General features: G+C 48.6%; 1 protein-coding gene across 2 annotated transcripts; it reads right to left on the reverse strand.

The window, feature by feature from the left end:
• Positions 1 to 1,127: 1,127 nt before the first annotated feature.
• Positions 1,128 to 26,226, reverse strand: meis1a (Meis homeobox 1 a). 2 transcript variants are annotated; one of them, XR_003220653.1, is made up of 13 exons: positions 24,788 to 26,225; positions 23,408 to 23,643; positions 19,791 to 19,932; positions 19,461 to 19,511; positions 19,172 to 19,222; positions 18,853 to 18,999; positions 16,904 to 17,015; positions 13,523 to 13,668; positions 7,862 to 7,938; positions 4,659 to 4,717; positions 3,380 to 3,469; positions 2,989 to 3,103; positions 1,128 to 1,908 (listed from the first exon to the last, which is right to left on the reverse strand). XR_003220653.1 is itself a non-coding variant. In XM_025908422.1 (12 exons), the coding sequence occupies exons 1-12, from the start codon at positions 24,797 to 24,799 to the stop codon at positions 1,901 to 1,903; spliced, it is 1,131 nt and encodes a 376-aa protein (XP_025764207.1). In that variant the 5' UTR covers positions 24,800 to 26,226; the 3' UTR covers positions 1,128 to 1,900. The 2 variants fall into 2 exon arrangements, 1 of the variants encoding a protein (XP_025764207.1); XM_025908422.1 differs by lacking the exon at positions 2,989 to 3,103 and having other exon boundaries at positions 24,788 to 26,226.
• Positions 26,227 to 26,232: the final 6 nt, after the last annotated feature.

The raw sequence follows: 26,232 nt of genomic DNA on the forward strand, positions 1-26,232 counted from the left end.
CTGCAGCCAAGGAAAGGCTCCACCTCTGGGACACCAACAGATCAACCCAAGCTCTGTGCACAGAAACCAAACAGCACAGACTTCACGTTTAATCGAGGTCAGAAGCACTTCTACGAGGTCACAGAGGGGTGGAGCCTATCCCAGCTGTCGTAGGGTGAAGGGCGGGGCTCACTTGCACAGCTAATCTTTCAAATATCTGCATGAGCTGTAAACATGATGAGTTTTTATTTCTGGAGCGTTTTCACTTAAAAATCGAGTTTAAAGAGAAACGTGGAGCCAAAATGACGCAGTAGAGTCGGGACACTGAAGGCTGGTCTGAGACCAGTTTAAAGACAGAAACTGTGTGATGCTCGTCCGAAACATAACTTATAACTTTATAGTGAATGAAACTTGAATGAAGTCATAAATCGGGCTGATTGGAGCTTGTTGTGGACGTCTCGCTGTGATGCATTTGGATCATTAAAGAACGAGTTCAGCATTAAAAACCAAACAGGACAGAGATGAAGAATAGCAGGAAGTCAGTCTGTTTTAAACCCGCTGCCTTTGTGTCACTAGTTCCAGTTAAAATATCAATAAAGTCAAAAATATTTGAGTGTTTTGATTCTGGAGCCAATCCCAGTGAGTCTGTGTGATTCAGGCTAAATGTGGAGCAGCTGATGTGTTTATGCTACAACATGAACAAACATCACAAAAGCATAAATTTGAAATTCTGTTTCTTTCCACTTAAATTAAGGAAAATTAAGAATTTTAACTCAATTTAATTTAAATTCATTTATTGTAAATGAGTGATGGGGTTCACCTGCAGTACCATCACAGCCCACCAGGGGGTCGCAGAGCACACGGTGGGACTGTCTGTGTTATGGCAGGGGTGTGAAACATAAGGCTCACTGAGGCGTCGGACGAAGGCAGAAAGTTCGGACTTTAATCTGTTTTCCTGCCAATAAAAACTCCTCGCGACACCCGAGCGATCCAATAACACAGGACTAAATGAGAGTTCCTGATTTTGACCATCAACTGTTGAAATGTATGTTCCATGTTGTTGTTGTTGTTGTTGTTTACAGGCGGTCTTTTACACACTCACACATTTTTAAACAAGCCTCCTTCATCATGCAGACAACCAGATGTGCTGCAGTGAGAAGAGATATTTTACTGTTATTTTATCATTACATTAGAATCATGTATCCATCCCCAATATTTTGAACCCGTAACAGCAGGAATCACATGATCATATTTCAGGATTAAATGTGCAGTTAAACATCTTTGCACTGTTTACCTGATCCACGGGAGCTGAATGATGCCCGCAGTTCAAAATAAGTTTTAATTCAACCTTAAAAGAAGTCTCATTCTCACTTTATTTAGTTTTTTACTTAAGTTTTTTTCCAGAGTGGATTTTTTAACTCTTGGATAGAAACGTGTCACAGCTGAGCTGAACAATAAACTGAAGTGCTGACGTTTTATTTCAGTGAAGCACCAAACGCAGCAAGAGTCAAAAATCAGACTCAGAAATCCACAGAATCAGTTTTATTTACGGAGTGGGAGGTCTGAGGGGGTCTACGGTCCAAAACTGTCCGTCCACGTCACAGGTTCGCTCTGTCTGCAGAGCAAACGGCTTCAGGAGTCCATTAGCGAGCTGCAGATCTGTCCGTTCTGGGCGGTTACATCACAGGAAGTGATCAAATCCAGAAACGCGCGGTGGACGGCGTTCGTCTTTGCCTTTACGATCGCCGTCTGTCCTCACGTTTCTCTTTTTAGTCCGTGGAGCGCTCTGAGAAGGCCCGCCGAGAACAGAGGCAAGCTCAGGTGTTTCCTCATCAGGCCACGCCCACAGGGCGGAGAGCTGATGGGTGGGGGTGAAGAGGCGTGGGGTCCCGCTCCACGCTATGGAGGTCTGCAGACCTGATCATAGTCCTGCAGAGGAAACACAGAGGGTCGAGATCAGGAGGAAGGCCCGATGTAGCCTCAGGAACCAGTGTGTGTGTGTGTGTGTGTGTGTGTGAGTGAGAGAGAGAGAGAGAGAGAGAGAGAGAGAGAGAGAGAGAGAGTGTGTGTGTGTGTGTGTGTGTGTGTGTGTGTGTGTGTGTGTGTGTGTGTGAGTGAGAGAGAGAGAGAGAGAGAGAGAGAGAGAGAGAGAGAGTGTGTGTGTGTGTGTGTGTGTGTGTGTGTGTGTGTGTGTGAGAGAGAGAGAGAGAGAGAGAGAGAGAGAGAGAGAGTGTGTGTGTGTGTGTGTGTGTGTGTGAGTGAGAGAGAGTGTGTGTGAGAGAGAGAGAGTGTGTGAGTGAGAGAGAGAGAGAGAGAGTGTGTGAGAGAGAGAGAGAGAGAGTGTGTGAGAGAGAGAGAGAGAGAGAGAGAGAGAGAGAGAGTGTGTGTGTGTGTGTGAGAGAGTGTGTGAGAGAGAGAGAGAGAGAGAGAGAGTGTGTGAGAGAGAGAGAGAGAGAGAGAGAGAGAGAGTGTGTGTGAGAGAGAGAGAGCATCGTTCAGTAAAAGCTGAGAAGAAAAACTCGTCGACCTGCCGTCTCCACTGACTTCACCCTCCCTCCCTCCTCCTCCTCCTTAATAATAAAAACTGCTTACAGAGTAATTGGACTCTGTGTAATCAAATAAAGAGATGAGCGTGCCTCTCGCTAACGATCAGTTCATTAGACTGAACGTGGAGCGGCTCTCAGAGGATTCATTGACCTTTAAATCAGAGGGAACTGGTTTTAATTAGTGAGGAGGTGCTGAAGCTCAGGCTGTTGGAGCCGTTCAGGATCAATCCAAAGTGCGCGACATACTGACATTGGCTGAGTGCCACCAGCGCAGAGGCCGCGGGCGTTTCTGTCACGTCTTTATAGCAGCAGATTCACTTCAAACAGCCAGATTACAAGAAAGTCTAAAGATCTCTTTCAAATTAAAAGCCCTTTTAAGCAGCAAAGGGTCCACTGAAAACACTAGAACGCCTTTAATTTGAAGAGAATGCAGGAAGTGCTGGCTCTGTGTGGCGTCACTCACGGTGGTTTCCTGCTACGCCGGGCGGCTCCTCTGGCTGCAGGGTGCAGGCGGTGGTGCTACATGTAGTGCCACTGTCCCTCCACGCCCATCCCCATCCCTACACCACCCATCGGACCTGTCACACACACACACACACACACACACACACACACACACACAGATGAAAGCACTGCCCCCTTCCTTCAGCTCCTCTGGAAATAAAACTATGAAATCAGCCACGACTGTGATCTCCTGGACTGTAGCTTTGCATGAAGCTCAGTTCACAATAAGCCGTCCTCTCTGTGTTAAATCTAAACTTTGATTTCAATGTGCAGATTCTGCAATAATGAAACACAATCGAGCCCACAGCAGCATAAGCTGTGTGTGTGTGTGTGTGTGTGTGTGTGTTTACCAGGCGGTCTGATTCCCATGGGCGTCTGACCGTCCACCGTGAAGCTTCCCATTGGCTGGCCATCTGGGCCATACGGCGGTGCTTGGCTCACTGGGGAGAGAGACGACAGCTCGTTTTAATGGTGGAGGACGCATGGAGTCGGGACCCGAGGCCGTCGGCCGGCCTGCACTGACACCGCCACAGCCTCCATGTTACAGCCACACACAAAGGCGTGTTCAGATCCACACCAATCAGGTCCGTCCGTGATCTTTTTCCCGCCCAGCTTCTTGTTTAGTTTTTTTCTGACACTTACAGTCTGTGCAGAATAACTGTGCATGATTCACAGTCCAAAATAATCCTCCTTTACGTGATTCCGAGTGCCACCCCTCAGTTCATCTGTCTGAGGCCAGCTGCGTTAGCTCCTGCGTTGCGCTCCAATTAGAGCGATGGGAATCGGAGGTTAGCGCCTGCTTCTAATAAAAGCTGGCTTCACATGAAAGCCTCCCTCACTCTGCTGTTGGGTAAAAACACGAATCGATAGAAAACGACTGCTTCCAAATATCAAACGATCGGCTGTTTTCACGCGTGCTGTGTTATGAAAACGCAGCAGGAAAAGAAGCAAAACGTAAAAGAAATATAACATCACATCACTGCATTACGTGTTCGAATACCTTTGGAATAACGTCACATCTGTTAAAGCAGCTGTGATGTTCTCGCAGTGGTGGGGGCCATCGGTCGGACATGAACGGAGAGGTTTGGTTCCTCGTGGTGGAATCGGCCTCGTTCCCTGAAGCTGTTTCTCACCGCCGTCTTTCAGCGGCGTTTCCAAACCTTTGTGAGGAAGTCAGCTGCGGGGTTAATGCTAAGAAAGTTCAAGGGCCAAAAGGCTAACAGGATTTTAGCTCCACTTTAGCCGGGGCTCCTATTTGTTTTAATCTCTGCTTCAAACGTTGAATGGAGTGGTCAGTCAAAGCGATTAGCGTCTTTGTCTGGAGCTAATCCCGCCAGGGTTTAGAAGCTATTCAGAGTTTAAGCCTCTCCACTCGCTCCAACGCTCCGAGGAACCGAGCGAGACGCCGCTTTTTCAGCTCGCCTTACATTCGGACCGAGTTCCCATGAACACTGGCGTTTCGGTCCCAGCCGGGCGTTTGGAAAACTCGTGCAGACACGCTGGAGGAGCACGGATACTAGAGGAGTTTCTGATTTTATGGAAACGTTCCAGATTATTTGCCATAAATCAGCCGCTGAGCTCCAACATCGTCCGGTTTCGTCAGCCGCTAATACACCTGTGAGACCTCACCTGCTCTGTTGGATTGATCGATCATGGGCTGAACAATCCGCCGCCTTGCGTTGATGAACCTGAAAGTCAAAGAAAAAAAGTCAACAGTTTGTTTTTTAACAACGACAATAAACTCGTTCAAACAGGAGAGAACGAGCTGCTGCATAGCTTTACTGCGTGGTGTCGACCCCGTTACCGAAGCTAGCGTTACCTCTGACGTTTCCTCGCTAACCCACTTTGGACCAGTTCATTAGGTACACTTTGGTTGGAGGTCTGGCCACGTGGCAGCCACCTCAGGTCACCAACAGCATTCACAGTTATTCTGGAGAAATCTTTGATTTTATTCGTTAATAATAAATTGCTTCAGGTTCAGTTTAAACACCGAGCAGCTCAAACTGGCTTCACTGGAAACTCGTTCAGCTCACTGGTTTAAATTTTACCGTCATTTACGCAAACATCGAGGCCTCGGTGTAGGAGAGCGCCCTGATGCAGGCGTGTTACAGAATCAGCTTATTGGAACTCAGGTCCATCTGACCTACTACTAAATAAATGTCTACAATCCAGTTTGGACATTTTTTTAATGGCAGAACAGAAACTGTTAGATGTTTAACATGATCAGCACAAATCAATCAGATCACTTCCTGGAGATTAACCAATGGGAAGCCGTTGGTGAGCACTGGCCACATCTCCTAAATACGCTTCTAAAGCCATCATCCTGCTATGCGTGACCTCCGACCCGGCACCTCCTGTGACCTCGCCAGTTACTCCCATTAGTCACCCCCCCCCCCATTCTGGCCTTCCTCAACTTAAAGACCTATGTAGCCCTCCCCCCCCCCGGCCTCAAGTGAAAGCTCTATGGTTTCCTACTTGATTTATGTCCTCCTACATACTGAGCCCCGGGTGGGGAAAGGACCATTTCAACAGGAGGGTGGGGGGGTTCTTTTCAGAAAAACAAAGGCCACAGCTGACCTCCGGGGGACTGAAAAAGGTACAGGGGGGAGGAGGAAGGGTGAGATGGTCATGAGGTGAGTCAGAGTAAAGCTCTCAGTAACTCTCTGCCATCAGCCCGTTAGCCCCTTATCCCAGCTTACTGAATCCTACAGGGAAAAATCATCCATCAGGAGGGAGGCAGGAAAGAATGTAGGGACAAAAATGTGCTGAAAACCCGACCCCAGCACAGAGCGACGACCCAGGAGGGAAAGTCCCAGCGTTTAATGGTCCAATGGCGTGGTCGGCCTCTTATGGAGGTCAAATGGTTGCTCTGCAGAGGTCCACTGCAGAGAAGACGTACGCTCCCACTAAACCTACCCGCCAAAGGGCATCACAGGAACCGCGAGCCCCATCACCGCAAAGGTGTCACCCCTGGAACCGGCACACTCAAAAACCTCTGAGGAACCGTTTCCAAGTCTCAGACAGTAACAGGAAACACCCGGAGTCACAGAGTGGAGCCTCCTCCTCAGACCTCCAGAACCGACCTGCCGGGACGACTGAAAGTCCTACATCTGGGACCGCGTGCAAGGCCGTGGTCACGATCCCTCTGGAGCACTAGGCCGCCATTTTGTTTCTTGCCTCCAACACATTTAAGGCCAGAGGAAAACAACGCGACCAGAACCTGATTTCTCTGAAATAATGAAAACTTCAGGCGTAGCTTCAAAGGACGATCGGCCTCCTGACCCCCCACGACCCGGCGGGGAGGGGCGGGCTCGCGCCGCTCTGTACAGTCAGTGTTTAAACAAAGCAGATCTATTAATCACACACACACTCCCCATCCGCCTGCTTGTAAAACATGTAGAAGCTCCGCCCACTTAGAGAGTCATTCTCAGGTCAGCACCCCCTCACTCTCCACCACAGGCGTGTTTAAATAAACCAGTCCAGCTGTTTGCCATGAAAATGCCATTTACACCAACTGCACCCCCCCCCCACACACACACACACGCACACACACACGCACACACAGAGTTTAACGTGTCGTCTCATGTCTGAATAATAAACTTCCTCCTCTCGTTCACACGAATCATCGAGCGAATGAATTCACCTTGATGTCGGACGCTTTCACAAACCGTCCAATCACAGCGGCCCAGGAAGTGGCGACCTTAATCCCCGCCATCACTCACAGGCTTTTCATAACAAACACATGCAAAACAGGCGGGAAGTGCGTCCAGTCGGGGTGTTCACGTTCGCCGCAGCATTCGTGTCACAAGTTCACGAGTTAGTCGCCACGTCAGCAGACAAACGAGTGACACGTGAAGCTAGGCAACAAGCTGCCAAACAAAACAGACGTGATCGGTCTGAGCGTGCCCAACCTCGCCATGGTGTGTTCTCCCAGAGGACGTACGAGGTTCCTGGATCAGTGAGGCGGCGAGCAGCGAGATGTCACAGTGATAGGCAGCGAATCAGAGAAAAGACCCTCTTTCTATCTTTTGTTTCATAAAACATGAATACACACGCCGACCTGACAGGCTGAAAAATGAAAGCCTGCAGTTCCTCTGACGACCAGCAGAGGCAGCAGTGAGCCAGCCCCACAGACTCACACCCTGTGCGGGGCGAGGACGTGTACATAACTCGCTTGTGTGGGGCGTGGCCTCTCTGACTGGAGGGATGGCGACACAGGCGGAGGTGGCGGGGGATAGTTTTGTTTTTCTACAGTAATCGGATATTTTCGACTTCCTGTTTTTGACGCGAGGATCGCTGAAGCCCGGTGAGAAGACGTTCTTTTATTAAACTGAAGCTTTCACGCTCGCTGTGTCAGATTCTGAAGTCATTAACGAGTCGTTCTCCTGAAAAATGTTAAACTGTTGCCATGGTAACGGGACCGGAGGCAGTTTGACCTCACGGCCGTGCACTTCACTTTCTTCTCCTCTCCTTGCTTCCTTCTCCTAGCCTCCTGTGTTTGCCTCCTCGACACTCAGACTTTTACCGTTAGTGACGAGTTTATTTGGGCACAGGGCAGCTGTGCTGGAGAAACACAGTCAGACATGGATACGGACATTTATTCACTCTACTGGCAACATTAGCACAGGTGAGGTGCAGGTGACACACACTCCCAGCAGAGCATCCCTCAGGTCTCCACCTCAGAGCTCCAATTAGCTCTCTAACTAAGCACCTCCGTCCTCCTGAGAGTGGAGACGAAGAAACCCCGCAGGAATTCACCCGCACCCCGCTCATTAGGCTCGGCGTGGGGGTGGGGCCTTCCCATAAATACCTGCGACTGCTTGGTGACTCACCAGTTGTTGACCTGCAGGATGGTGAGGCCGGTGTCCTGAGCCAGCTGCTTCTTCTGCTCCTCCGACGGGTACGGGTGCTGCAAATAACAAAGGAAGCAGTGAGCCAATTAGAGAAGGAAGCATCCTGGGACTCCTGTTAATGTGTGCCTAATCAGCACACACACACACACACACACACACACACTGTGTAGGTGTGTCATTTTTACTAAAACACCGGTGACGTGGTGGTGTAACTGCCGTGTACGTTTGCAGTTTAACAGTCACTGTTTCATTTGAGCGAACGCTCTGATCACAGCTGATCATCTGGATTTAAACACATGACGTCTGCAGATAAACTTATAAACATGACAGAAAATAATCCCTGAGACGGCCGGCCGGTGTTTGAGCCTGCAGATTCTGAATCCTCTGAAGATTCAGTGACTGTTATGTAAAGTGTGTGTTTCTCTAACCTGCGGCTGCATGCTGTGGACGGTGACATATGAAGTGTTTTTTCAGTTTTAATATTTCTTTTGTTCTCTATGCTGTGAGTGAAAAATGTATCTTTGAGACGTTACGGCGTCCCGGCTGTCTGCAGCTCACTTCGTGCCAAATGTCTCAAAGCAGCATTTGTGGAAAACAGCACTTTAAATAAAGCACTGGGGGTTCGGGTGGGGGTCAGGGGTGGGTGTGTGGGAGTTCATGTAAAGTTCATGTTAACGACGTTCAGCAGCGCCGTGAACAATAAATAATGTCTTGAGTTTGTTGGTGCGCTGACTGAAACCAGCTGCTGCCGGTCGTCCACGGCAGGCCGCCGCCCGGCCCCACAGAGCAGCACCTCCACACTGAGCTAACACCACCCTCGGTCCAGTCTGCAGACACCCAGATGTGCAGGCCAACGTGGACAGCACGCTCAGTTCCAGGTCAGACTCATACTGAGATGGAGCCCCACACTGTCACTGACGTAAAGCTGGACTTTCATCCAGAGAGGAGGCCGACTGAGTGACAGGCAGGTTTGTAGCAGAGTAAGGACTCTGCAGGACTCTGCAGGACTCCCTCTCAGCCAGGCCGTCTCTCTGGGCTCTAATCAAGGTTTTGTTTAAAGGTGGATAAATTTATGGTGGTATTAAAAATGTCTCTGAGGGCGCGGTGGAGGCATAAATAGAGAGAGTGGAGCTGCGAGAGGCTGGAAGGCTCGTCCTGTGACGGCAGACAGGAGAAGCTGGCAGGTTTCTTTCAGCACCTCCTGCTTTGACTAAAAACCCATTTAAGGTTTCACCACCTCCTCCCTTCATGTGGCGAGCAGGGAAACGTCCCGTCCTCCTGCCAAAGCTCTGTGATCTGATAGCAGGTAATTGTCCTAAACAGCATCTAACTGGCCACAATCAGCACGCCGTTTCGTCACGTTTGAGCGGCGTTCTCCAGGGGAAGGCTGCTAACGTGTCTCCGGGGAAGGTTTCATCACAAACTGGATGAGATAAAGGAGAGCAGAGACCCCGGGCTGTTTACAGACAGACGGAGCTCATCGCAGCTCTGAAACCACAGTCGCCCCTGTCAGAGGGCGGAGTCAGCCCAATTATTAACACAACGCCAACACGACTCTGTAACTGTGCAAAAGAAATGTAGCTAACAACCACTCATCTCTATTCCTCATCTTCATCAAGAAGCTTCTTCCTCTGAACTGCACTGCTGCTGAGACTGCAGGGGTGGATTCTGATTGGACAACCTGTGGAAGCCAGCTGAGGGGCAGCACTCAGAGCCTGATGGACACTGTGAGTGTTCACACGGCTCACATAAATATTTATGGTAATGTTAAATAAATAAATGTTTACATGTTTATACATGTGTGTAAATATTCACACACACACACACACACACACACAGCATGTTGTCTGTCTGTGTCTGTCTGTGTGTGTGTGTCTGTCTGTGTCTGTCTGTGTGTGTGTGTGTGTGTGTGTGTGTGTGTGTGTGTGTCTGTCTGTGTGTGTGTGTCTGTGTGTGTGTCTGTGTGTGTGTGTGTGTGTGTCTGTGTGTGTGTGTGTGTGTGTGATCCTGACAGATGAAATCTTCATTCTGGAATAAATAAAATCAATTATTGATGCTTCGGTGCTTCTGGGAGAAAAACAAAGTGTTGATCTGTGATTGGAGTTTTTTTACATCCCAGCGCGTCTGCCAAACTCTGTCCAACACTCAGCATGACGGCTGCAGCAGCCATATCATCATCATCATCATCACAGGAAACAAACAGACGTTCTTCAGGTTGATGATGGTCGTCCACGTCAGCGCTGTCACGTTACATCAATCCTACGAGTCTCGTGTCGTTCTCACTAAACACATTTTGTGTTTGTGCTGTTTCTCGATGACATCATGTGACCAGTAACGTGGCTGCTGTGATGTCACTAACAGATGGACAGGCCTGAGCTCCACTCTGGGTTTTACACGGCGGTCTGCGAGTGTGTGGCTGCGGCCATGTTTTTGGCCCCAACGTGACCCCGTTCTTCTCATCGCTTGATCATTCACGCTGTCAGGGAAGAAAGGACGCCGTGTGATGCATGTGGACACATGCGGCACCATTTCTGGGTGTGCTCGAGGCGGGCGGGGGGTGAGAGGTCAGTAAAGGCGACCCCTGCAGAGGGCGGGGCCCCGGGGCCCCCGGAGAGCCTGTCACAGAGGTAATGGATGATGTTTTCACTGCAGGGTGAGGCGGCCTTCCCGCACAGAGGCCTTTCTTTTTGAGCAAAGCCCCAGAGCCCCGCCGGTGACGGAGCGCCTCTGATCACAAAAGGTTCCCTAACGAACGCTGACCCCAGATCTGCATCTGCACACGCCTCCACCCTCACAGAGAAAAACAAGCCGGGCTGGTCCCGCCTTCTTTGCTCTGAAAAGACTCAAAGTGTCAGCTCAGTACGAAGTGAGTCTGCTGTCGGAGGCAGTCAGAAGCAAACGCTCCCCGATTGTTGCTCTGAGCGTTGGAGGGCGGAGCCTTTGGAGCCAAAGCGGCTTCATGTGGATAAAATGTGTTTGAAGGAGCTGCTGCATCCTGTGCTGAAGGACAGGAAGTGCAATAAGTTTATCTGAGGGTCCTTCTAAGCTCTCCTGTGATTGGACGCAGGACGTTTCCTCCTGCTCCTCCGTGTTATAGGTTCATATAGCGAGGATGACGACCAACCTGCTAGCTGGAAGTTAGCCCCGCGGCAGGTCAGCTAGCTGATGATGTCATCAGATGAAGGAGTCAGGATTTCATCTGCTGATGCTGACCTACATGATGAGCTCAGTCAGATATCGATGATGGATAAACCTGTTAATACAGATGATGATGATGATGATGAGGCCGCATTCACATGTACACGGAGCGTTTCTCTGTGCGGTCTGAGGCCGTAAACACAATCACGCTCACGTTAATGCTCTCCATTTGTTCACTCTGTGGCGCCGAACATCAGACTGTATACTCAGGGCGGGGGGAGGGGGCGACACGATGATGGACGGAGTCTGGGAGGAGACGCCAGGACCAGATGGAGGCGAAGGTAGATTTCCATTCAGGGGCGTTTGATGTCTGATGGCGTTATTAGAGAGACTTCCTGTTCGGTGTGGCTCCGATTGTGTGTGTGTGTGTGGGGGGGGGGGGAGGGGGGAGCTGCACACGTGTTGCTTTGCTGGTTAGCTGCGTTCTTCCACCCACATCTGCAGCTCTGAGGCTGTAAACAGCTGCTGATGCTGATGGATGGGTGGAGGTGTCCCGCCGCCCTCTGACCCCTGACAGTCGGAAGCCGGGGGGGTCAGCGTCAGGGCTTCCTGCTGAACCGCGGAGGCCCTCGGAGCTCCTCTCTGTAATTGCAGTGCTGCTTTGAAGTCTCCAAGTCTTTCCTCTCGGACCCGGAAAGTCGTTCCAGCTGCTGCATCGGAGCCTCGCTGCAGTCTGCGGGCGGACGCGGCGTTTTAATGAGCCGGCGACCGTAAACAAGCGACAGCACACAAAGCTTCTGCTCGAGTTTGTAAAAGCAGGAGGGAGGCGAATTACACACTCATTAACAGCCGAGTGTTACACTCACACTTGTAAACGGGTCGGTGTGTGTGCTGTAAACACAGCTCGGCCTGCGGTTTGGCGTTTATGAGCTTTGGCTCACTGGAGTCCATGTTTGACTTCAGGGGAAGACGAACAGCCTCCAACACACGCACGCCTCTGAGAAAGCACTACAATTAAAGATGGTGGCCGTAAACGACCCTCAGTCTAACGGATATTAGCTCGGAAACGTCCACACCGACTCCACGCGTCTCTTCGCCGTCACTCAGAGTCCTGACAGACCGTAAACCCGTCACGCCGTAAACTCAAACTCTTTAGAAGTGAATTAAAGGAAGTGATTCTGTGAGCATCAGGCGGGTCAAAGGTCACGGGTCCTGATGGCTGGACCAAGGGTGCCTTCGCCTTTAGGCCTCGACAGCGTAACAGCAGCGATCGAGGATCGAGGGCTGCGAGGTCGCTCACGAGGGGCACTCGGTGACATCACCCCTCAGCAGGGGCAGTCAGGGTAGAGAAAACAAACACAGGAAGCAGGACTGAGGCGGCGGCAGGACTGAGGCGGCGGCCGTCTCCTGCAATGGCTGCGGGGCCCACAGATCTCTAACGCCCCTCGCCGATCGATGTAAGGGGCAGAACCGTCGGTCTCACCTGTGGGAAACACGACTGTAAACCTGCAGCGTTAAACTCGCTGATTTAACGAGCTCGCCTCACTTTCACAGGATTACAGATTCTGTCCTGTCTGAGTGACGCACTTACAGCTGTTTGTGTGTTCAAACATCAGGAGCCATCGCGGCGTGTCCAGCTGTCAGTCACACTCAGCACAGTAATCACAACCTGCTATTGATAACTTGATGAATCCAGCTCGCAGGACTTGAAACCTCCGAGATCCGCCTCTGTGTGTGGACATGATCCCGGGAGGACACGTGACTCCAACAAAACCGCTGTTTGACTTTTCAGGACGATGATTCCTGCGCCTCTCCGTGTCAGAAGAGTCGGTGCGCTCTGCAGGTTTGTTTGCCTCACTCTTCGCACGACCGTGACCTTCCACAGCCAACGCCTCTTTTCTGCCATCTCCCTCACTCAGGTGCCACCCCGCCATTTTTCTTCCTACCTCCCATCTGTCAGAGTCCTGGCAGCAGCCCCGACCCTCGCTGAGTGGGACCCGAGTTAGCCCGGCCATGTTTGAAGGTGTTTGTGTGTGTGTGTGTGTGTGTGTGTGTAAGGGTTGGTTTTTCTGCAGGCTGCAGCCAAAAGCGATGAGTCAGTCAGGACGGGGATTTTCAGCTCTAAGCCCGGGCTTAGCTCCTCCCACTTCTTTGAGCTTCATGACAACACGGGTACGTTACAGGACCAACAGACGGATAATCTGGAAAAATCCAGACACACCTGGAAGTACAGATGAGGGCTCACAGCTCCGGTTTAACCTGTTAGCAAACGGCACAACTCTGTAACAGTCAGGTCAGGACGCAATCAGGAAACCAGGGGACGTGTCCCGGAGGCCTCCGAGCAGGTGAAACACCTGGACTCCAGCAGAGGTCAGAGGTCACCGCCCCAGGTAGGGAGCAGGGATATGAAGGGTGGGAAGGTCAATGTGACGTCTGAGCAAAACGTGACAGGTGAGAGAGGAGGTGGAACAGGAAGTGACCACGCGGCCTGAGGTGACTCACCGTCAGGTGCTGGAACAGCCAGGCTCTCAGGATGTTGGTGGCCACTTTGGGGAAGATTCCTCTCTTCTTGTTGTGCGACTTGTCCCTGTCGGGGTCGTCTTCATCACCCGTGCTGGGAGACGCCACGCCGTTATCCAGGCAGTCACCTGACCAGGACACGGCGAGAGAAACGAAAAAAAACACAAGCAGGTGATGAGGATATGTGATCGTGGTTAAGAGTATCAGAGCAGTGAATGACACACACACACACACTCGCACACACACACACACACACACACACACACACACACACACACACACACACACTCGCACACTCACACACACACACACACACACACACACACTCGCACACACACACACACACTCGCACACTCACTCACACACACACACACACACACACACTCACACACACACTCGCACACACACACACACACACACACTCGCACACACACACACACACTCGCACACACACACACACACACACTCGCACACACACACACACACTCGCACACACACACACACACACACTTGCACACACACACACTCGCACACACACACACACACACACTCGCACACTCACTCACACACACACACACACACTCGCACACTCACTCACACACACACTCACACACACACACACACACACACACGCGTGTGCACGGCCTGTTTTTACTGCACTCTCTCTGCTCTTTAACGGCACCGGGCCGAGGTCGGGGCGACGGTCCCCGCCGCAGCCGGGGGAGGGGCAGAGCAGCGCCGGAGCCCAAAAAGGTGGAAATAATCATAAAAATGATGCGTAACTCCATAAACAAGCTCTCAGCCTCATTAGGCCGAACACCAGCGCCTCGAGGCTGATTTACACCTCCCACCTCCTCCACCTCAGCTCCCCGAGGAGAAACAGGTCCAGCCCGACCTGCTAATGGCTTGTGACAACACGACTTCACAACAACCTGCAGAGTGCAGCGGGGGAGGAGGACCCACGAAGAAACCTGCTCAGAAACACCCACTCCACCCAAACGTCGGCTGCTCGGCAGTCAGGCTGGGAATCAAACCTGCAGCGCACAGAGCTTCACTCAGGGCAGCAGATTAAAACAGACACATCCTCCCGTGTGCCCCCCCCCCCCCGCCGTGTGCTGTAAGAACTGTTTGTCCAGCATTTTATTCGCCGTGGTCTGCTGGCGGCGCGCTCGCTCACAGGCCAGCAAAGTCTTTATTTTCCACCACACGGACCATTTCCTCTCAGCTGGCAGTGGTGGGCGGGGCCTTGTCACTAACAGCCAATCCGAGGCTCTAATAAAAGTGACCTCACTGCTGAGGTCATCGCAGGAGCAGAAAAAACTGAGACCGAAGCCGACGTATCCCGCTGAGACACTAAAACCACCACAGGCTGTGGACACGAGCTCTCCCACCTCAGACAGGAAACCGGCCGTCTGTGGCAAAGATGGGTCATTTCACTCAGTCTCAGTCTTCCTGTCAGTGCGTCTGTCGGTCATGCTGACACTGAGCACGCAGTGACATCATCACATCCTCTCTGACACCTTAAACCAGGGGTGTCAAACTCAAATACACGGTGGGCCAAAATTCAAAACTGGAACAAAGTCGCGGGCCAACATTAATATTTATTGAAAAAAAAAATCTTCCTCCAGATATAAGAATGAATCTTTTCTTATGGACTCAAACAAGTTTTGCTGAAAAACTGAATATGGAACAAGCAAAGCTTAATACTAAACAATATATATATATTAGCTGTATAATACCAGTAGGCCAGCTCTAATAATAATGTGGTATGACTTCACGGGCCAAATGTAATTAGGCTGCGGGCCAAAATTGGCCCGCGGGCCAGAGTTTGACACCTATGCCTTAAACTGATTCTTGTGTCCGTCTGTGGCTTGTGTCAGCGATGATGATCAGGAACTGGAGGTTCCTGTATCGATGCATCAAAGAGTTCACTCATCTTTGCTTTGTCAGCACAGAAGCAGCTGACGTCTCCATCAGCCTCCAGGGCTACAGGAGGAAACACCACAGCTGTGCACGCTCAGTGGGCCATGTCTGTGATGCTGCAGCCTTTTGGGACATTTCAATAACATTATCTGACCAATGACACGGCTCCTGTGAGGTTACTGTAGTAACAGACCGTCCAGGAAGTCTGAGCATGCTAACTATGCTAGCTAGCATTGGCTGATAACTAATCTAGATGCGGTCACCTGTGATTGGCCACACCTGACCCAAACCCAACATGGTGGCTGCTAAAGTGCCAACAACAAGATAATGTGGAAACCAGTGAGTGAAGTCACGGCGGGTACTGCCATCTTTTTATACAGGCTATGGCTTCCATGTCAAAGAACATCGGAGATCCGGCACACAAATGTTTACCTGTGACTCCAGTGACTCCTCCCATCCACGGGAGGATTTCCGAGTCAGTAACTTCCAAAGCTGAGTTACTGCTCAGGTGAGGCAGGAAACATGCAAATGTTTGATTTGCAAATGAGCTGATTTTCAGCTCCATCTGTCAGCCGGCACCACAGTGCTTTACAGGTGTGTCTCAGAAGGCTGCTCCTCCCAGAGTCAGGGATGTTTAACGTGTCCCACAAACAGACATCCAGAAAGCTCATGCAAATATGGCTGCAACCAATCAGCAACCAGATCTGATGGGAGGGAATAAAAACGAACATTAAGCTGACAGAACGGCGAACGTTTGGTTTGAAATAAAGAAAAGAGTGTTTGTCGTCTCCTGCTCAGGCACGTGATGAGAAATGAAAGTGACGCCCGTCCAGTATAAATTCATAAAAACCATCATCATGGGCAGGCGACCACACTGCGTACGGCAGCAGCTTTTAAAAATCCCACCCCGACCAAGACGTGGACTGGAGGTCAGAGCTGCGGGTGGACTGTGGCGGTGTTAACGTGTAAACGTAGGCGTGGACAGAGAAACCGCGGGACCCGCTCCAGCTGGACCGAGACCAGCGGCTCGAAGCCAGAGCTGCTGGAGCCCAGTGTGCTTTTCTTCATGTTTCACTGCCCACAAAATATTTTATCATGAATGAAGCAGCAGCTGATTAGTCAGCCTGCGACACCAGGATCGTTTATCTCTACTCTTCAAAACACCTCCAACTGCAAATAACCGCGGTTTGTATTTTACTGTCAGGATTACGGTTAAACGTCCCAGAAAAGCGCTTTTCTTCCACTCACAGTCATTCCTGTGGACACCAGAGGCGGAGCAGCCTCAGTGACATCATGAGGGGGAGGAGCTGGAATGGGTTGTAAAAGAGCTTGCAGAGACGTGCTTGAACGCTACGCTCAGTTTGAGGTTTTTCAGGAAGACACAGAGGCCTTCCTGAACCGCGTCTGACGATGGGGTGTGTCTTTGGTCTCCACGTGTACCTGGCTCGCTGCTGTTGTCGTCGCTATGGGACGCGTGTCCTCCGCTGGCTGGTCCCGGCGTCCCGGTCGACCTGATTGACGCAGAGTTGTCGTGATCTCTGCTCCATGAAACCTGCCGAAGCGAGAAACTACAAACATTCATCAGGTCTGTTTCCACCTGGATCCGACGCTCCCGCAAACACCTTCACCTCTGCCAATGACGCAAGCTGTCCATTTGGAGCTGCTGCTTTAACACGCACTCGTCATGGTTAAGATATTTCACGCCGTCAGGTTCGTGCGAGGGTTTAAGACTCAGAGTATCGGGAAGCCTGGACTATTTATACACACAGAGGACTGAAGACAGAGAAGAAAACCAGCAAAAACTATTCAAGTGAAACCTTAAGGCTGAAACATGCAAGTACTAAAACATACTAAACATGAACATGAGTCTGGGAAACAGGAAGGATCAAACAGAAGGGAAGGAAACAAGGAGGCGAGGAACTTCACAAGGAAAGTGGAGCTTTGTTCTCTGAGTTTGAGGCTACGTCCACACTAGCCCAGATAGATTTGAAAACGGCGTTTTCATCTCCGCGTCCACACTGACATACTTGGTCAGAGGGCCCGGTGGCGCCAGTGTCCGGCAGCCTCGCCTCTGTCAGTGCGCCCCAGGGTGGCTGTGGCTACAATGTAGCTTGCCATCACCAGTGTGTGAACGTGTGTGTGAACGGGTGGATGACTGGATGTGTAAAGCGCTTTGGGGTCCTTAGGGACTGAGTAAAGCGCTATACAAATACAGGCCATTTATCATTTATCGTTTTTAGTCGTTTTCACAGAGGTGCGCGTCCACATTGAAACGGCCGAAAACGCTTACGTTCCAGTTCTGCACATGCGTGAAACGCAAGAAGATTCAACCTTCCTGTTTCTGTCTGCCCTTTATTTACTTTCCAGCTCTTTGAAACGTCGCGGCAAAATGTGGCGGAAAAGCACCGAGTTTTTTAAATGGACTAACAATGAGGTGGAGTTGTTGCTGCGAGTAACACAAAAGTACAAAGTTGCAAAAGCGAGTGAGAGTTAAAGAATTTGAAGAAAAGCTGTCTGGAGCACGTACAGACTGATATTAATCTTTGATAGGGCTGTCAAACAAAACAATGCTGTATAATGCTCTCCGCTAGCTTAGTTTAATTGGTCACATGACTGCATCACATGACTAACATATGTTATCGTTTTCAAAAAGTACCGTTTTCGCTGTCCACACTGCGACGCGAAAACACCGTTTTCAAATGTATGCATTTTCGAGAGCGTTTTCAAAACGCAGCGTTTTCCTTGAGAGAAAACGCCGCTTCAGTGTGGACGGGAGGCCAAAACGCAGAGAAAACGATGCATTTTCAAACGAAAACGCATTAGTGTGGACGTAGCCTGAAGGGCTAAAGAGTTGAAGTGCCGCTCGACACGTTTGGTGTCGACACTAATCAAATGTTGGTGAGACTGAGCCACCTCGGCCTCCCTGAAAACACTGCTCTATGTACAGTCACTGCTTCCAAGGATCCTTGACAAAGGCACCAACAGAGGACTGATCTGATCTTTCAGGTGGGAACGAAATCGGTCGTAAGCTCGAAGCCTTTTGTTCCTCTGCGTCTTATGAAAAAGCGTGAGGATGAATGAAGATGCTTTAAGTTTTGTGAGCGTCTGAAATCATTTCCTGTGCTGTGGAAATCCCTCAGAGCTCGGATGTGTGCGACATTAAAGGGAAAATCACCGCCTTCACTTCATGCGTCCATAACAGGACGTACAGGAATATTTCTGACTCCACCCTAAACTCTACATGAGCTACAACAAAATCAGCATTTGATCTTTAAAATTCAGTAAATTTAAGGTGAAACTATCCCCAAACCTCCACATCTGTACAATAACATCTGAATAAAGCGGGAGAAGACGACGTATGTTGTGCCTCACAAGTTGAGCGAGCTCACCCGATCCACGAGGTTCGCCGACGACCTGACAAAGTCCTCGCCATCTGACTTGTTCCCGTCTCTGTCGTCTATAATCAGGTCGATCGGCATTTTGCCTTTCAGACAGCTGATGTATCGATGGCAGAAGTTATCGCAGAGCTCGTGAACCTGGAAATAAAATGCAGAGGCGGGCCTGACGTGGAGATGCTTTCACCACCAAAAAACCACAATAAGCAAACAAAACCTGTCAAGTTTAAATGAAACACAGTGACGACGGCAGGATTAAGCCGGGATTAGCGGCACGCTCTAATAGCAGCAGATGTTGGTTAGTTAGACCGACCTTCTCCAGCTCCAGGAGGTGGAAACGCAGCACCTGGATCGCCTGAATCATCTGCGAGAAACACAGATTCATAAATGCACACATACAGAGCATACGCACTGCACCGCTGCTCTCCTGTACTGTCAGATACATGACATTAAATCCCAGATGTTCCAGCATGATCCCATTACCTCTGAAATGCTGGTATTCCCCCCGGGACTACATGACTGGGCTTTATAGGAGCTCAGAGGCCAGTTTGGCTGAAAGTGTGCTACCTGCAGCTACTTCAGTCTCACTTTAAATGACTCACCAAGTTATCGAGCTCTGGGTTGGATGAAAACAGCGGCTTCTCCGAGCGGATCTGCACACACAGACATACGAGGATGATTATGGGAAACCTGCAGAGCTCATCCCGGTGACGCACGCTCATCACGTTTGGCTTAAAAAATCCTCTGAAGTGTTTAAACGTCCTATTTTGTCTCCATAGACTAAAAAGTCACAGCAGGTGGGATGAATGAGACTTTCTCAGGTGGCAGAAGCTAAAGCTTCAGCCACACTGCTGCTGGAGCTTTAGCTTCTTCTCCACGAACCCTCCACCCTGATGTGCATGTTCAGACATGAACCACCGCTTCCTGTTCACCTGTTTGGAGAAGACGGCGATGTCCTCGCTGAAGGAGTCGGAGGAGCAGACGTCTCCCCCGGCCACGGCGCTCTCCCTCGGCGTGCAGGTTGCCAGTTCACATTTCTCAAAGATGAGTGCGAGCAGCGGGAATAAAGGATGTCTGCAGGAGGAACAGAGGAGGAGGAGGAGGAGGTCAGACGGAGCTCCAACATGTTTCCTGCTGCTGAAACTCTATCAGACAAATCTGTCACACACTGCTGTGCACGGTTTCACTTTAAACGTGTCTTCTTCACAGGAAGTTAGTCCATTTTTCTCCTTCCAGTCTTCAAGCTCACCGCGGCTTTTTCATCTCATTCTTCAGCTTTTTCCAGGATCCCTGTGAGCTCGCTTCGGCTGCAGGAAGCAGACCGAGGAGGCTGCCTGCAGGAGCTGCTCGGCCTTCTTCAGACTTTCTGTGTGTTTGTGTTTGCTTACGCTGCACTCAGGAATACCATGGCCTCTTTAGCCGAGCACACTGAAAACTTTACAGCAGTGCAGCCTCGCTGTTTGGGGGAGGCATGAATCTTTGCGTGACTGAATCTCCCACAGAAGTAAAACAAGGAGCTCAAACAGCAGAGGAGGAGTGGGACTTTGAAAAAGGGACTGGACAATGTCGACCCAAACCGCTCATCCATCAGCAGAAGGCAGATTTTAATATTTTAATGATAACTTCTAAAGCTCTCTGCTGTCGCAGTGCTAGCATGTAGCTAGCTACAGGAGAGGAGCGAGCACAAACGGAGTAACGGCTTTTAGGTGGCAGGAAATTCACACAAGGAAACATGTGACTGTGCGAAAAATGTAAGACAGACAAGACCAAACTCTAAGATTCATTTCAGAGTTTTACAATCAGGAATGGTCTGTGGGCGATGAACTGCTCAAATATACTTTTATGAAACTTCTTCTTACCAACCTAACTGAAGTTAGCCGACCTCTATAGTGGAGAGTCAACACAAAACTGCATCTACAAACTGTAAAAATCTGATGTCATCAACAGATTCAGTCTGGAGAAATCTGCTCTCTCTTTCTAGTCCCTGTCAGGACTCTTGCTGCAGGATTTTGGATCAGCTGAAGGCTTTTCAGGGAGTTTTTAGGACATCCTGATAATAAAGAATTACAGTAGTCCAGCCTGGAAGTAATGAATGCATGAACTAGTTTTTCAGCGTCACTCTGAGACAGGATATTTCTAATTTTAGAGATGTTGCGCAAATGGAAGAAAGCAGTCTTACATATTTGTTTAATATGTGCGTTGAAGGACATGTCCTGGTCAAAAATGACTCCAAGGTTCCTCACAGTGTTACTGGAGGCCAAGGTAATGCCATCCAGAGTAAGAATCTGCTTAGATACCATATTTCTAAGATTTTCAGGGCCGAGTACAATAACCTCAGTTTGATCTGAATTAAGAAGCAGAAAGTTAGCGGCCATCCAGGTCTTTATGTCTTTAAGACATTCCTGCAGTTTAACTAATTGGTGTGTGTTACCTGGCTTCATGGATAGATAGAGCTGCGTGTCATCTGCATAGCAGTGAAAATGTATGTTATGTCTTCTAATGATGCTGCCTAAGGGAAGCATGTATAATGTAAACACAATTGGTCCTAGCACTGAACCCTGTGGAACACCATAATTGACCTTAGTGTGTGAAGAGGACTCTCCATTTACATGTACAAATTGGAGTCTATTAGATAGATATGATACAAACCACTGCAGTGCAGTACCTGTAATACCTACAGCATGTTCTAATCGCTCTAATAGGATATTATGGTCAACAGTATCGAATGCAGCACTGAGGTCTAGCAGGACAAGCACAGAGATGAGTCCACTGTCAGAGGCCATAAGAAGATCATTTGTAACCTTCACTAAAGCTGTTTCTGTGCTGTGATGAGCTCTGAAACCTGACTGAAACTCTTCAAATAAGCCATTCCTCTGCAGATGATCTGTTAGCTGTTTCAGACAGACAGATATTTTAATGATTCCCACTAACCTACAACACAAAACAAAGAAAAAACTCAGTTAAACAAAAGTGCCGCAGGCGCCCAGACTAGGAGAGTCTGCAGAGTCCAAACGGGTCAGCTCCTGCAGGTTTAAAATTCACACCTTTGATACCATCTGTGGTTAAAACAGAAGGAGCCGTCTCATTATTGCTGCCACAGCTTCATCATCATCTCTACAGCTCAACGCTGACATGTGATACACGAGGAAGGAAAACAGGTCACTGATCAACACTGAAACAGCAGCACTTAGTAATCAATACAGGTCATAACACACAACATTAAAACAAAGTCAAACACACAAATCATGACGTTATATTTTAGTACAAAACGTAATTGAATTGTTTTTTAACAGCAAAATTAATTATTAATTTTGAACTATTAATTTGTCATTTATAACAGCTGATTAAAATTAGATTTGAAAGTTTTAGTTTTGTGGCATTTTAGGTACAAAATAACAGCTGATCATGAACATATTTAAATAGTGCAGTGAAGACGTTTGTGACAGGATCAAACTCGAGCGCTCAACCTCAGACTATGAAAATATGTTGGACAGATGCTTTAAATATAATGTAAAAATATAAAAATATAAAAACAGTGATTCTCATAATTTATTATTTAACTTATTAAAATGTTTTACAATTGTTTAATTATTGTTTTTAAAACTTTAATTAAACAAAATAATATTTAACATTTTAAAAACTCGTTTCTACAGATTAGAAGATATTTAAGTGCCTACATTTTACACACACACATATATATGTTTTTTTTCATTGTGAAGACAAACTGATGTAATAAATCTAAAGAAATCAAAGAGCCAGCTGCAGCCGTCCCGTGCAGGGTCATTAATACAAATGCAGCTGAGAAACACGAGGCGCTCATAAACTCCAAACACGTCGTGTGTGCTGCGTTCATTTGGTCATCGTCCAAACTCCTCGTGGATTTTTACTCCAGCTGAAAACGACCTCTGAACTTTTTCACCTCCACTAACAGCAAAGCTGTGACGAACGCGTTTGTTAGAAATTCATTTTATTATTTTATTATTTATTATGAAAACTCTCAAAAATATCAGGAACATGCTGGGACACACACACACACACACACACACACACACACTCTGATGGCAGTGCTGTAAGATTTTTGGGGTTCGGCGTGCAGACGCAGACGTCTGGGCGAGTGAGGCTGAAATGTTCTCAATCTGAGCCGCGCAAAAAACTTTTATATGTTTTTATAAAAATATGAATTTAGTTTTGTGAGTAAAGGCTGAGGAAACATTCGGACTTTACTGTCTCACAGTGAAACGTCTGTGAGTTATTACAGTGTTGGTGAGAGAAACACACACACACACACACACACACACACACACACACACACTCCCTCTCTCTCTCACACACATGCTGCTTCAGGCACCAGTTTATTTAGACACACAAACAGAAACGCTGCAGCACAGCAGAGACGATGGATCCTTAGTGGGTCAGTGTCGGTGTGTCAGAGTGTGTGTGTGTGTGTGTGTGTGTGTGTGTGTGTGTGTGTGTGTGTGTGTGTGTGTGTGTGTGTGTGTGTACTTGCTGAATGAGCTCCTGTGTGGTTAAACCGTGAACATGTCCTTACCCGTAAATAGCGTCTTTGTCCCTCTTGACGGCGTCCCCGGCTGTGGTGGCCATGTTGCCGCCACTGCTGTGAGTGGACTGGGCGTACTGGTGTGGAGGGTAGGTGGCGGCGGCGGCGGTGGCCAGGTGAACCGCTTGCAGGGAACGTGCAGCTGCAGCGGCGTGAGGGTGGTGGTGGGGAGGGTCTCCATACACCCCACCCACCACCTCCAGCCCGTAGTGGGCGAGCTCTTCATACTAAAACACAGATAAGAGAGGTGTGACCTTTGACCTCCTCCTCCGTCCAGTCAGACAGAACAATCAGAAACGCTGAAAAACAGCAACTGCAGGTGTTCCTGTTTTTTTGTCCACCCCCCTGCTCCGATCCAGACGTTTTTCCAGATGTTGGAGACGCTTCAGCCCCAAAACTCAAAGTTTGAGTCACGTCAGATTTGACTCAGCAGGTGTTCCTATTATTCTGTCCACCCCCGTTTACGTGCATCAAAACTGCAACAACTCGTGCGCGCACACGTGCACGTGCACAGGCTGTGGCCAAAATATTATGAATACAAACACTCAGCTGAAAAAAGGTTTGAAAGTTTCTGAATCACAAAAAACTTCAGATCACGAAAAAATTACAAATCGTAAAAATAAAAATAATCCTGAGCAAAAGATTCAATTTATAAAGTTTCACCAAAGTTTGTCAGCAAGAATCTGTTTATGATTCAGCGTTAAAATAATTTAATCAAACACACCAAAGTTACCATTTTCTCGAATTAAAGGACTATTATTATTATTATTATTGTTACATTATTATCATATTATTATATTATATTATTATTGTTGTTGTTGCAGTTGTTGTTTTTTAATGTTAAAAATAGAAGAATATTAAAATAAACTATTAAAAACCTTTTTTAGTTTTAAATAGTTTCCGTTTTTTAATTTACCGAGTTTGAGAAAAAGACAAAACGAAACGAAATTCTCGTTCGTTCAAAAAAAAAAAAAATAATAAAAGAAAAGAATTAATTTGTTTTTTTTAGAATAATCTCGGATATCAGATTTATCTCCATAAAGCAGCAGCTCAATGAAAACATCCGGATTTACCGCTTTTATTAATCCGCTGGTTCTTATTTTCGCCGCACTTCTTAGTTCTGCTTTAAAAACTAAATTAAATTAAAATGAGACTTTAAATCTTTAAAAACAAAATAAAACAAAACTTTAAATGTGTAAAAATAAAACGGTATTTTTATTTCCTCGTGACCTTTTCCACGGTCACGTTTCTCGCAGTGAAACTTTTTTACTTTCTGAAACTTTTTCTTTGTTTTTCGACGACTTTGATGAAAAGTGTCGCGCGGGGTTTTCTTGAAAGCAGCGCGTGCCTCCGCGCTCCGTTTTTACCCACCCGTTGCGCCATCGGCCCCGGCTCTCCTCGCGGACTCCCGCTGCCTCCCGCGGGGCCAAACACGCATCCAAGTCCCGGTCCCGGTCCCGGATTCCGAATCCCGTCCGCGAGCCTCCCAGCGCAAGCCCGAGCAGGAGCGGGGTCCCTCCGCGGACACACGCGGTCCTGCTCCGGGCCTCCGGCTCCAGCAGACCGAGCGGCGGGTCGGTGAGCGGCCGGTCCGATCCAGTGACTCCAAAGCGGCGCTGAGGTGACGCCGAGCCGCCCGCGGAGCTCCGAGCCTTCAAATCCTCATCGCAGCTCCGCGATGAGGCCGAGCAGGGAGGAGGGAGGGCCGCTCCCCCCACTAAAAGGAGCAGACTCCCTGCGCGTGCCCGAGGCTGTCAAACAGATACGGGGACGCGCGTCACTGGAGCAGTTCTGAAGTGAAACAGACAGACCGTGCACGTCCGTGCGCTCACACGTGCGCGACTCTACTGACGTCAGACTTTGCGCGCTCGGGGCCTGCTGCCTGTGTGACGTTCTGACGTCATTAAAACGGTTTTAAGTTTAAAACTAAAGAAATCCTAGTTTCATTGTGTCCTGTTTATATGGCGGAAACCTGCAGTCAGCTGACTCTGAAGAGTGACGTGATGATGACGAAACGTCCAGGTGAACACGTTCAAACTTTTGGGATTTATTTACCTGGATGATTGAGCATGCGTCAAAACAAAGCAACCCCAAGCTTCACCTGCTGGTCCACTGCGCCCTCTGCTGTTCACCGTCCGTCATCACAGCTTCGTTTATTTCCGACCACCTTACCAAACACTCAGGTTTTCCTCAGTCGGGTTTAAAACTGATGTTTATTCAGAATAAAAATAATACATTGATCTGTGAACATTTTAAAATGACCCAGCTGCTTTTATTAAATGAATTTACATTTTTTAGAGCTATTACAAACAGAAATGTGCTGCAAAGATCACACAGCTGCCTGTTAGCCCAGAAAAAATGTTCCCGGAACTGTGAAAAATGTCCACCTAAATCTCTGGCTACGTCCACACATACACGGGTATTTTTGAAAACGGAGATTTTCCGTTTTCGTTTTTAAAAAAAATCCCGCCCACACGTAAAAGCCAAAAACTAAAGAAAGCGCTGCTAGGAACATGCCAAAGCAGCAGGTGGCGATATATTCCTAACCGTGTAGAAATGTTGGCCAATCAGAAGTCTAGAAGCCTCGGTGGGAAAGAGTAAATAAAGTTGGCGCATAGAAGCAGAACTGAGTCCTGTGTGTGGAGGGACAGTAACTGTGTGTATATGTAAGCATTTAAACACTGCAGAGAGTAAAATTAACAGTAACGGTATTTTGTCTAAGTCCGCCATTGTAGAAATTCATTTCACCGAAACAATAAAGTGTGACGTTAAAAAAGGCGCACACCTTTGACGCTGTGTTTTCTCCGTTTTCTTCG

This window comes from Oreochromis niloticus, linkage group LG6, assembly GCF_001858045.2.
Source record: "Oreochromis niloticus isolate F11D_XX linkage group LG6, O_niloticus_UMD_NMBU, whole genome shotgun sequence".
NCBI classification, from domain to species: Eukaryota; Metazoa; Chordata; class Actinopteri; order Cichliformes; family Cichlidae; genus Oreochromis; species Oreochromis niloticus.